The sequence below is a fragment of the Anopheles funestus genome, chromosome 3RL, assembly GCF_943734845.2.
Source record: "Anopheles funestus chromosome 3RL, idAnoFuneDA-416_04, whole genome shotgun sequence".
Classification (NCBI taxonomy): Eukaryota; Metazoa; Arthropoda; class Insecta; order Diptera; family Culicidae; genus Anopheles; species Anopheles funestus.
Window position 1 is genome coordinate 13,550,001 of NC_064599.1, and position 12,990 is coordinate 13,562,990.

The following is a 12,990-nucleotide window of genomic DNA, read 5'->3' on the forward strand; positions in this document are numbered from 1 at the left end:
TGTTATGATAAAAATGCTATGCAGGACAGCATTCTATAATTCGTAAAAGGGATAAAAATAGAAAGAAAGAGAAAGAGAAAGGGAGAAACAAAAAAATTAAAAATACGATCAATTTACATAAAAAAAGGCATTACAGGGTGTTTCATTGGTGTCGTAAAACAAGAAAGAATAGTTAACACAAAAGCAAACGTAGCGCTTGTGAATGTAAACGAAGAGCTAGTAGTAGTGAACGAATCTCGGCATTCGAACAAAAACTAGTTAAAAGATGTAAAAAAAATAAACGTCATTATGAGTAACGCAAAACTGTTGCTGTCTAGAATATGGTGAAGAAAAACTTGAATAAGACGAAATTGAAATCGTAATTTGTTGAAAGCTGCTGTAGAGAGGAGAAGAGAAGCCAGCAAAATAATTGTACCAGTTTATCACTAGAAACAATATGGTGATGCTACTAGTATTAAACTGTTCGTTCTGTTTTTTTCGTATAATAAGAAAATAAATAGTTTTGTTGTGTCTATTAATTTAATTATTAAAAACAAAAAAAAAACAAATAGCAAAACAACAAATATTTTATTTTTCTTTGACAATCTTTTGCATTTGTTGATTGCAGCATGCTTTTATAGCCAAAAGACATTTCGCAGCCGCATATACAGCAAACTATTTTCTCTTTACTGAATCAATCGTCTGCTCAAAAGTTACTATAAACTAAAAATTTGTAAACAGATCTATTTGCTCCTATTTACATGTTGAATTCTTAATATTAACAAAATCACACGGAAAGAAAATGGTTACAAATTGTTTTGCTTTTGTTCTGAAAAACAAAAATGGTTTCCCGCGCTTAGAATGTGTATAAACAGAGAACTTTTTCTGTACGCCAAATATCTATACTCAGCCAAGTGAAACAAACAAACAATTTAAACAAAAAAAAAACCAGCCAAAAGTGTGTTGGTGTGTGAGTGTTTGAAATACTTAGAAAAACAAATTGTTTTGCCTCTAAATCCTAAATGTGACATGCAAATATTACTTTGCTAGTAATTGTTAGTTTTGCGACTTCTTATGCCTTCTTGTTGCGTTTGTTGGTATGAATATGTATTTAGATCTTCTGCTAACAGTTGGAGAAAAATGTTCTTGAACGATGTGTTGTTTTGGAGAATAAATGTTCAAACTCAGAGAAATGGAAAATATTGCTATACTATTTTCCGTACTGTAATGTTGAAGCCATTATTAACAAATAGTTAAAAAGAGTATTAAAAGAGTGTAAAATATGATGAACGGTAAAACGAAAAGTTGCTAAATCAAAAAGACAAGTGCATTATGCATGTTACTTTTCCATACGAACTTCTATTTTTGAGAGATAGTTTTTTTTCTAAAACTTTGCACACTTTACTCATTACGCCAGGGGGGAAAACAAATAGGTTTATGTGTTAATGTATAGCTAAAGATATAAGGATTAGTAAACCTGCATGTATCGTTAAAGAAAACCCATGCAAAGGGGATGCAGCTTAAAGGAGCTAATGGAACAAGATAAAGATAAAAGAAAAGAAAAAAACGCATGGCATTTATGGTATGAGGTAAAAGAAAAACTGAAACCGCATCTAAGGCTCCTACGCGCCAAAAACAGGAAAACAGGAGGCCACTAAGACTAATAATCCGTTAATATGGTTGCGGTTTGGTTTGGTGTTTGTTTGCCTTTTGTACGGGGGGAAAACCCCGTTTGAAGTTTTAACCGTGTTTTGCTGGAGAATGGTGTTGAACGTGATCCCGTGATGGAAAAGTAGGGAAAAGGTTTCAAAAAAAAAAAAAAAAGGACACGATGAAAAAACATAACTCCCCTATTTCCCTCCCTTCCTGGGTGTTTTATGATCCTCTTAGCGTTGTTTGTCATTTTATGAGCTTTTTGTCGTATCCGGGACATGTAATACTAAAGGATGGGTGTGTGTGTTTGACCAAAGAGAGGATTGTAGCGAATTAGATGATGATGGTTTTTTTCTTCTTCTTCTCTCGTTTCCATTCTAACACGTTCCAGTTTATTGTTTTTCTACATACACCCAAAAACTTGGACCAAGTTAAAGTGTCTTGGGGAGGGGTTTTTGTTTCTAGCTATTGTTTCTTTGATAGCTCGGTTAGAGTGACCACCGTGTGTGCGTGTGGTTTCGAAACGAATTAAAAAGGGTCATTAAAATAAAACCATTGTCCCACAAAAAAAAAACGCGAACGGTTGTGGGAATAGATTTTTGAAGGGAAGGGTAACACGTTAATAAAATAACCTCACCAAAGTGTGTCCCAAGCTTGAGCGGGACCACAACTGCAATTAAGCGATGAGTAATGATTATCCTGATGCAAGTGATAAAGTTTTTTTTTCGGGTGCGATTGGCTTTTTCGCCATCCATTGAACACGCTTTGAATAATGAACACGCATATGAATACAGCAAGCATTAGCTAAAACCTACCTAGTATCAGCGCATGTATTTAGAAGATGAACATGAGAAAATTGGGAACCAAGCTATGCGACAAAAAGTAAAAATGGATTCGAATTTCGGCAGCGAATTTTTGCAAATGCTGGATGCGAGGGGAACGGGGGGCATGTTACTATACAAAAATACAGGCAAATGTGTATAGAATGAGTACGAACTGTGTTCACTTACACAATAGTGAAAAAAAAATGTGAAACGAAACAAATAACGATGGATAATGATTTTATTTTGTTGCTGTTTGTTGTTGTATTGTTGCTTTTATATTGATTATGCTGGGATGTTAATATGTAGGGGTTTTTTTTGGTATGTTTCTTTTTCATGTTCTTGCAAGATCCATTTGCAGTTAATTGTTTGTGTCTCTACAATAATCAAATCCGAAACATTGTCCTGTAGATGCTTTGGAGATGAGTTTGCTAATGCGAACTGAGCGCTATTTTCGGGGAAAGAAGGACAAAGGGATCGGATTAAAAAACGGGAGTCCTTCGAAGGGGGAGGTGGAGGCTTAAGGGTGGTGTATAGAATACAGTGTCCAGTTGGGGCGGTTTTTTTGGGGGGTTTATTTTTAATTCAACTTCTTCAAACATGTACTACCTAGTAGGTGGTATCCTGTACGAAGGAGCAATTACTATCCTATTGCCAATCAAATTGAATTTGCAAAAAACTAGAACGGCAGGTGAAGAACACACACACAGGAAACACATACATTACAGCACATACGAGTATCGAGTGAAAAACTTTTCGTGTAACAAGTGGGAGGGTTTTTTCCTTTTCTTTTTTGGTTTGTTTTCTCGTTAGCATTGAGAGTGAATATCCTTGGACGCTCTTTCCTGGGGGGTTACATCTTGCGTCAACCATCCATTCCGCTCTGGTGATCTGACCGAGCGTCAAACAACGAATGGACGGGGCTAGTTGGGTGAAGGAAGATGTATTAAACCAGAAGCTAAACTATCATCTCATCACCGTGTTCGTTTTCCGATTCCGAAACAACAGGGCAGCCAATAGTTGGACAGAACCCATGGTCGAATATTTGTTGCCCTGGTTTTTTGCTCGAAAAATGAGCTGAAACCAGGATAAGGATTTTTCATTTAGCTTCCATTTGACTGTTTGGTCCGGATGGTTGTTTCGAATTTTGACCATCCATAGTAGCAGAGGTCAAAGATGGAAGGAACTGCGAGTTCCGGAGCAAGTGAGTATGGAGTGTGTGCGCTAGCAAACAGTGGATCGAGGGTTTTGTTTTTTTAATTCTACCAACGATTACAATCGCAAACATTCGAATTCCACAAACAAAAAATTTAGGACACGAGTGAGGGCATGCAGTTTGGGAGGTTAGCAAACAATTTAATATAAGATTTTAGCTCCTTTCGATTAGACACTGTATTGCATGGTTTTGTTGTTTTGTTTTAATTTTACTTTTTCACACTAAGCTTAACGCTGAAGGATAGGAATAGTTTGTGTGTGAGTTCAAAATGGTGTTTGTGTGGTTCTAGATTATTTTTTTTCGTTCATTTTCCTTTGGGTTATTCTCATCGATACGCACCCCGGCATTGAGATCATTGTTCGCGGCTATCGGGTTCGTCTTTGGCTGTGATTGCTACGCACTGAAAACGTGAAACGCTTCATTTTATATATCACCCCCCGAGTGCCGAGAGAGAGCGAGAGAGCGAGTGAAAGATCTCGTTTGATTTGATTTTTATCCACAGAAAATTAACTCACATTCGCATGCTTTCTACCTCATCGATTTGCTATGAAGGAATGTGGAGATCGTCATTTTTTTGGGGGTGGTTTGAATCGAAGAGCACTGCTACGTGTTTTCTATTTCCCTACCCCAAAAAAAAATATTGTTTGCGTAATTGTATGCTGGACGACTTTTTGAAGGATGAAAATACTTATCGTTAACCTTGCATATTGTTTGCACAAAGGACAGCTTTTTGCGTACGATGGTACGATCATCATGGCCGTTGACACGCGTGGTGTAATTATCGCGCGCGGAAAACACAATTTCACGTACGGTCATTATGCTAGGAAGGAAATAGAAATGAGTCCGCTTGAAACCTGGAAACCGCTGACCGAGACCGAGGTTTGGAATAAAAAGAATGATTGATGGCTTTTTTGTGGGGACGATGTGAGCAAAGTACGATTGTCGCCAAGGGATCACCTCCATTTGTTTGGATCGTTGCGTTGAACCGTTGAAGAATTCTTTGCCCATCCAGCTTAAGGTTTCAGGTGGCGTAATATCAGCAATAACATACCGCAATCGGTTTAGGGATCGGAACGTAAAAAAAGGAAAGAATAATCAAACCGGTCACTTACCTGGTCGTGGTGGTGGTAGTTGGTAGCGGTTGTTCGGTGCTATACATATGGATGTGTGATCTTGCAAGCGTCCTTTTGCACCACACGGGACTTTTTGTACTTTTTTGTACGGGATGTGCACGCGTGCGTGCACGGAACTGCCCTGGAAAGCTTACTGACACACAAACGGTGAACCGTGTAGCAAAAAAAACGTGGTGAAACGAAAGGGACGGTACGACACTTCGGAACCAATCGGGTGGACCTTCGGGAGTGAGTTTTTCCATATTTTTTTTACCGACATAAATTTCCCTTTCTGAGTGCTTCCTAAAAACCAGATAACTAGTAATTTCCCTGCAACTTCTAACGTTTGTGGATAAAAAAAAAAAAAACATTTGAAGATTAATAATTGGCTGTGTCACGCCAAATCGCTTTACGGTGCGTTTTTTTTTTATTCCCGTACACCGACGATATTATTTTCCACCCCGGAACCGGATGTTGGGAAAATATATCAGGTAAATATTCGGCGTGTTTTCTTTGTATTATTGCTATTTAGTTTAGAAAACTGTGGAAATGAGTAAATGCTAAAAATTCTCTTGCGAAGCATGTAATGATTTCCCAAAAAACAATGGTGAAACGCGTGGAAATGATTGGCTGTAACACGTGCCTATAGAGTATTTTGTAATTTTCACGTAATGCTTGCGTGACTACATGAAAGCCACCGGACCAAGCACGAGGACCAACATTTAATCCAGTGCGACTGGTCAACCAACCAAAACAAAACAAAAAAACCAGTCCGCAGGGTTCAGAAGGTTAAAAGCATACAATCAAAACGGGTCTAAAGCGAAACTTTACACAGGGTTTTCCAGACGACAGCTAGAAGGGGGTGGGATAAGGGAAAGCTTTATATTTAAATAATTTTGCACCCAAATAGGACCTCAATCAAAGGGGAAGGGAGGGGGGGAGAGGGGGTCGAACCATCGCGCTCGGATTCGGTTCGTTAGCGGTGCGTGTGTAGATGGTTTGCGACCTGTCCTTGTTGTTTTTATATACCATTCTGATCGACCACACACACACACCAGAGGTCAGAAGTGTAATTATGAGAAAGGAAAAATAAGTGGTGAAAAACGGTTTGTGGCGGGGTGGGGTGGGTGAAAAACATTTTCTCCTTTCTGGGCGAGCTGTCAAATGCGAGAAGCGGTGCGTCATCTGGCGGTAACGATCGGTTTGGTCGCGTTTCGTTCGCGAAAAAAGTGTCACCTAGGATGACAGTTCAAGGTGGGCGTAATTTCGTGAACCACCTGCTGTTTCCTTCCCCTTGAGTTTCTTCCCCAGCTCCGCCACCTCCTCCCTCAATCTCTTCGCAGGGATGGATGCGATGAATGGTAGAAGAAAATAGCCACAATCCTACCTACATGGCACGTCGCTAACCCAAATGGTGTTCCCATCATTATGCGTAATGAAGGTTATCTTCTGGTATTGTGCCTCTCTCTGTGTGTGTGTGTTCTTTTTCGTCCACACAAAACGTTGGCGCTTGAAGTATCGCTTCATTTTCCACTTTTATAAGCCACCAATGGTAACCGCACCACCGGGAGCCATTGGGCGATAAATTGGATGAAAAGCACGAAACGTTCCAAGCAAACTAATTCCTGGGGTTCGGCTATTTCTCTGCAAATGTACCACGTTACCGGGGGTTTTTTTTTGTCCAGGGTAATGAGATTTCCAATTATTTGCACACCCGCTGTGGGTGTAAAATGGATTAGAGATGTTCAGGAAAGCGTCGTGGTTTTGTGCCATAATAAGAAGCATGTTGTAACACACACCCAAAAAAAAATATCATCCCATCAGCGATCTTTTGTAGTCCACAAAATCCGAATTTCCAGAGGTTTCGGTAAAATAATTGTGGAGCTAAAAGGGGGGCAGTTGTTTAGTGCATTTTTATGAGATTGTTTATGGGCCGACACATCTACGGCAACTTTTACTTTACTGCCTTTCCGTTAGATTAATACGTATCCATCTTCATTTTTGTATTGGACAGCGCAAAGTAAGATATACTATTTTCTACGTACGGAATAGAAGAATTCATATCTAATCTGCTACAACAAGGACACAACACACAAATCGGTAGTAGAGTTTTATGGCTTTCCCGATCTGCAGGTGGGTCAGTTTTGTTTTGTTTTTTCTTATGTCAGATAAGAACTGATATCGATACGAAAGGGAGAAAACGTTTTGCAACACGCATGCTTCGGATGCGGATATTTGGCGCAGGCCGTCAAAAACTTCAGGAATCATCAAATACGTTAATCCTAGATTAGTCATTGGCGCGACACGGGGGCAAATAAGCCAGTTGTGCTTTTATCGCAACCGAACGATCGAAATCGTGCACTATAAAATACGCCCGTCCCGAAACCGATGTGTTCGATAGGCATTTAATGGCCAATCGCGATAGTTTTGTCGGTTTTGTAAGCGGTCGATAGTGGTATTGGTTTTGAACCATTTTCGGTTACCGATGGTGCGGATGATGTTAACAGCAACAGCATCGTTAATCGTGACAGTGTGTTGGTATGGGAATTTATATAAATCGCTCCATTAGAAACGGTAGCGCCTGATATAGATAGTGAAAATGGGAGCTTCAGCAAGTTCCCAATCTGTGACATTGATTGAAGAAAATGCATGAGTTGTAGGGATTTTCTCCTTAGCCCAATCCTTAGATGGATTATATATCCTTTCACTATAAACCAGCATTGTACTGACAAAAAAAAAATTAATTTTAAGTTTAAAATATTACATCAAAAAGTCACAACACATGTAAAAATCCACTTCTCTTTCTCGCTTAGCCCAAAAGCTCGACACGGCAGCGAAACCATCGACGAAGACCACAACTATCGACCGTGCGGTGCGCCACAAAACCCGTCAAAGTAAAGCTTTTTCCGCATCGAGTGACGCATGATGACGTTCTACCCTTCGGGGTGGCGTTTTCCCACCCTCAAACAACGGGGATCACGACGATGATGATGGTTTTCTCCCTCCCAACCTCAACCCGATTTTCCATCCAAACACCGTTGGCTTAACGATAACTTTTCATCAAAAGTTAAACATCCATCGTTCGGGAGGGGTGGTTCTTATTTTTCTTATTTCATTTTACACCCCTTTCCCCGCTCAGCTTTTCCACCTCACCTCTGTATCTTATACCCAAAACCCCTCCCCGTTTGTGTCGGTTTTGAGCTGCTCGATTTGAGCTGACCGTGGACCGTGGATTTTTTTAATGAACCTGTCAATCCGATCGAAGCGAACGAGCTTCCGCCCTGAGCCCTTGTCATGTTTGCTCATATAAGCCAATCTGTACCGATTGGCATGCGTGTGTGTGTGTGTGTGCGCGCTTTAGTATGAGGTTTTTGTTCCACAACTTCATCACACGGTGGGCACACGGGTAAACGAGATTTTCATACGTATCAGAGCTATATGTATAAGACCTTCTGACGTTTTCGTACGAGAGCATGAAGGCCCACATCGGTTAGAAATAGAATGTTCACGGAAATATACATACATCACCCACTCGATCGGTGTATGTACCGCTGTGTATATGTTTCTGTGTTTGTATCCTTCCTGTTTCGTTTCTTTGTATGAAAATTAATCTTACTTTATACCCGGGTACGAATTATACATGCTTTGAAGGACGAAAGAAATAAAAAAAACCATCAAAATCTTCGCTAATCGTACCGACGTGATACGACGTTTTAAAAGTCCATATTCGCTTAGAAATTTTTTTGGGAGTTTTTTTTGTGGTGTTAGGAAATATCGTAATCGAATGACGTAAGGGAAGATGATCTTTTTCTACATGGAGGTAAGGATTAGGATCGTTGTTCAACTTTCCCCCGGTTGGGTACTGCTTAACGGTGTGATAAACTTCAATAGTTGAAGTTGAATGTGTCGCCAGTGTGTGTTTTGTTGTTCGTGTGTAGATCTATTAAAGCGTAGGTACTTGAGCTTGAATGAAGTAAACGATCGTAAAGCATTTCTCGAGCAGATGATGAATGCTCGTGAAGAATGAACTCGGATGAACGTCGCAAATGAAAACCGTAACCAAAAAGTGATGGTGATTTCTGATGAAAAAACTTACGAAAGTTACGCGGCACGAGAGAACAACGACAATAACAGCAAAAAATAGATTATTGTTAAAACATAAACAAAAAACGATTCAAAACCGAAGGCATCAATACACCGAACAACTGGATGGCAAAACATCCGGATGCGGATAAAATCAAATGCAATGTGGTGGGGATGCAAACACAAACGGCTTAATGTATTGAATGGATTTATACTAGCTGAATGGTTAGTAAGAAGTTTTGCAGAGCAAGACACAAATCACAAAGGGATATAACAGCGATAAACAAAAAAAAACGTTATACGTATATACCACTCTGGGGGGAGGTGGAAAACATATATAGAAATATGTATGTTCGTTCAACAGATAAAATAGTTAAATAAGAACAACATGTCAACAACTATACGCTATAGTTGAGTTTTGATCTTGAGCAATAGAATCATGTTGCTGAAGAATGGGCGAGAAAAACGAGAGCGATGGAGAGAGAGAGAGAGAAAGAAAGAAAGACAGAGTATTCGGTCGGTGATATTTGATATTGAAATTATGATCGTTTACACGTAAAGTGCAACCTTTAATGGGCAAACGGAAAGTTGAGAAATTGTTTTTTTTTCGAAGAAGGTTTTTGGTGAAGGTTTTTTTTTTATAAAGAAAGCAATAATTTTTAAAAACATAAAACAAAGTAAAAACAGACATGGTAGTAATATGAGTACAACGGGCAAGTTAATGAAGGTAATGAAGGTAAAGTTATTTAACAAGAAGATCGGTGACCGTCTACAGGTACCTGTTGTGAGACTGATTTCCATAGCACGTTGACGGTGTCCCAAAACCTTAAACTGAGGCAAAGATACTTCGCTCGAGACTCCGACAGAGTTGGGGCCTTCATTCCATTTGTATCGGATATCTCGCATCGTGTAGCCGACTATCAGCGGGATTAGTTTGTGGTTGGAAGTTTCGTTTGTTTGTTTTTTCGTACGGTCGCAGTTTTTTTTCCCCCATACATTCAGTCAACGTCAACGAATGATGGTTTTTTTGTTTCATTGTGGGCGAGTTGCGATTAAAGTAGCGAGCGAATCATTACAATTCGTTTATGTTTAGTGATCGTACGTTGGTTTTCGTTTTGTCCCCATGACACAACAATCCATTGCGGGTTGGGTTGTGGTGGATTGGTTTTTTTTTGTATTTCGTACGAAGAAATTTTCAATCGCAATTATGGAGCAGATTTTTTTTTTAATTAGTGCCGCAAAACAGAGGTCCCATGTTGGTCGGGTCGGGTATGGCACATGCACAAAAGGATCATTACATGTGTGCGTGTGTGCATGGTTCATTATCGATAATTCATTCAAAAACGTTTTGAAAAGTTAATAACGGCAGCAGATGGGTGATAGGTTGTTTAGTTAATTTAATTCAAACCAAAACAATTATACATACACACGCACACACAGACATATACAATTAATATAAACAGTATTGTGGTTTTGGAGATTTGTTTGTTTTTTTTTCAGTATCGATTAGTGAACAAAAAGGCGGGACATTGTTGTAGAGAGAATAAAAAGAAAAAAGAGAGAAAGATTTGTGAATTAGAAACGATCGCTTGTACGACATAATTACCATCAGGGTTAGAGAGATAAGGAGATTCATTTGTTGTTTAGTTTAGAGTATTGTAGTTGTTTCTATACTTCCTAGACAGAGTGGTAATGCTAAATGTGTTTTGTGTTGTATAGCTCTAGTGTTGTGTTGAAATGATTGGCACTGGGGTTTTATTTTCTCTTTAATAGGATATAGCCTAGCACGCAGGATCCTACGGCCATCTTTAAACAATGGTACGCACCACCACAAGGTGGATTTTTTTTTTAAATAAAAACACTAAAATGGTTCCCCTTTGTGGGGACACACATTGTGTGAAGAAAAAATCGCAAAACCCACGCATATTGTACACAATTGGTGTGACTAGTGTTAATAATCTACTCTTACTACCAGGTGGGTGCTATACATATTTATTTACTAATTTTTTTTAAATAATTTAGTAATAAGTTGTTTTTTGTTCCTTCGCACAAAGGACGCTTTGTTTCATTAAAGTTGTGCTAGATAAAGGAAGGCAATAAAAACTAGTTCATTGTCATTATACGGTCAAGGTTGAGTAGATTCACCACCTGTGTCTGTGGGCATCCGTGTGGTCCGGATGTACCCGTGTAAATAAAGCAGGTGACAAGTAGGACTACTAATTGGGATGAGAGAATGTGTGTCCCCAGTTTAGTAGAAGATTTTGTTTTGGTTTAGCGCTGGGTGACACAATGTATAGTTTATTCATATTCTTATGTTGTTTGGCGTGTGTTTTATTTTTCAAACTATTATTGTAGCTTGTTTAGGAAAAAACGGGCTGTACTATATGTAGCGTTGAAAGGATACTTAAAATGGCGCTAAGTGGTTGGTAGCGAAACCCCTGGTGACAATAGAGCTTTGAGTTAGTGAGAGAGAGAGAGAGAGTGTGTGTGTTTTGTCGTACGTCTTCTTTTGGTACGGAAGCAAATGTGTCAAGTGTCACTTGTAGTTGACATTTGTTTTGCAGGCTGACGCAGGCTGAACTGAAGCACAAATACAGAAGCACACCAACGCACGACGGAGTTACAGTGTTATTGGCGGGAAAACTGAGGGAAAGTTTCATCTTGTTGCTTGCTTTTTAACCCGTGCCTCGCCTGTATGTTTGATGGCACCAGGAAGATGTAGCATTTGTTTTGGTTTTTTGTTTTTTTTTTTTATTTTGGAAAATGGTGACAAAGGAAAGGATTAATTGTTCCAGCGGATATACAGCGGATGGTCGCGTGTGGTGTATAACCGCTGTTCGATGTTTGCATGCCAACCTGCTAGATGCGAACGATTCCTACAGAACACATTCACATCGAATGGGTTAGTGACGATTGCACGGATATACAATGAATTAAAATTGGTACAAAAATATAGCTTTCAACTAAATGGGAAATTACACTAGCAATCATCATCATTCCTAAGGGTGGAAGTAACGGAGTTATGATGTATTGGAGTTTGGTAATTTCATCTTTCATTCATTAATGTAAATCTATTTGTTATTTTTTAAGGAAAGAAAAAAATATTTCAGTATAGTAAAGAAAAAAACAAAACCATTGGAAAAACGCATCCATGTATTGCGTTCCTCTGTTATACATAAACCTTATCCTAATGCTAATAATTTTATCTCATAATGCCATTTAGAGAAAAAATATGAAAGTGAAAAAATACAGAGATGAACAAATAAAAATAAAACAAAACATGATGCTGAAAGTGCTGAACCTGTATCAGCATAACAAAAACGCGATATACGAGATGATTGGCGAGGCTAATTGTAAGTTTTGCGTTCCTGCTACATTGGCACGATTTTGCTTACCACGTTTCGGCACTGTCCCGATCGAAGCGAAACGCATTTGGGAAAAATTAAAAAATAATCCCCCCCACATGGACTGCATGGCACTATGGGCAAAAAATGGGACAAAGTCCTGTAAAGCGAATGCACTACGATGAATGGAAATCGCCGTACTTGATACGCCTTGATGGCCTTTACACAGCGGGTTTAGTTGAAGGAGTATGTTTTTTTTTTCAAAGAAAAGGTCCTTAAAAAACGAATATGTTACTTGGGGTTGTACGGCGGGTGGAAATAAGTGTGTGTATTGGAAAATAATATTCATACAGCTTTCTTCACCATATTCACTGATTAAGTAAAAACAAAGAAAAGAAAAGAAAACAAAAAATCAAGTCTTGCAGAATTCGTCGATATTGAACACTCCACCACACATACTTTGGGCTTTTGGAAAGAAAAAAAAATGAAAAAATGCATTTCAAGTTTTTTGGTCATTTTGCATTTGCTCCGTGGTTTGCTTCATTAAAGGGGTGGAAAACATGTACAAAGTGGCTACGGTGAGGGTGAGCAATAGACAAAGAAAAAACCCATAAACAAACCAATATTGGTAACGTGTACACACCGTTACTTGTCGAGAAGGGCGTACAGGCACGTTACGTGAGTTACGTTTCACGTTTGGGTAACGTTTTTTTTATGGTGAAGATTTTTCTTTATTTGCAGCATAAACATAACGAAAAAATGTTAAATAAAAAAAACAGTTT

At 38.9% G+C, this 12,990-nt stretch overlaps 1 protein-coding gene across 12 annotated transcripts in view; it reads right to left on the reverse strand.

Moving 5' to 3' along the window:
- LOC125769835 (gamma-aminobutyric acid receptor subunit beta) overlaps positions 1 to 12,990 on the reverse strand; it is a 75,594-nt gene that overhangs the window by 12,802 nt on the left and 49,802 nt on the right. For 10 of the 12 annotated variants that reach the window (XM_049438738.1, XM_049438731.1, XM_049438735.1 and 7 more), the window contains exon 7: positions 9,644 to 9,781. The exons of the other annotated variants lie outside the window; for them this stretch is intronic. In XM_049438738.1, the coding sequence (XP_049294695.1) occupies positions 9,644 to 9,781 (138 nt within the window). The remainder of the gene's footprint in view (positions 1 to 9,643; positions 9,782 to 12,990) is intronic. 12 annotated transcript variants of the gene reach the window in all.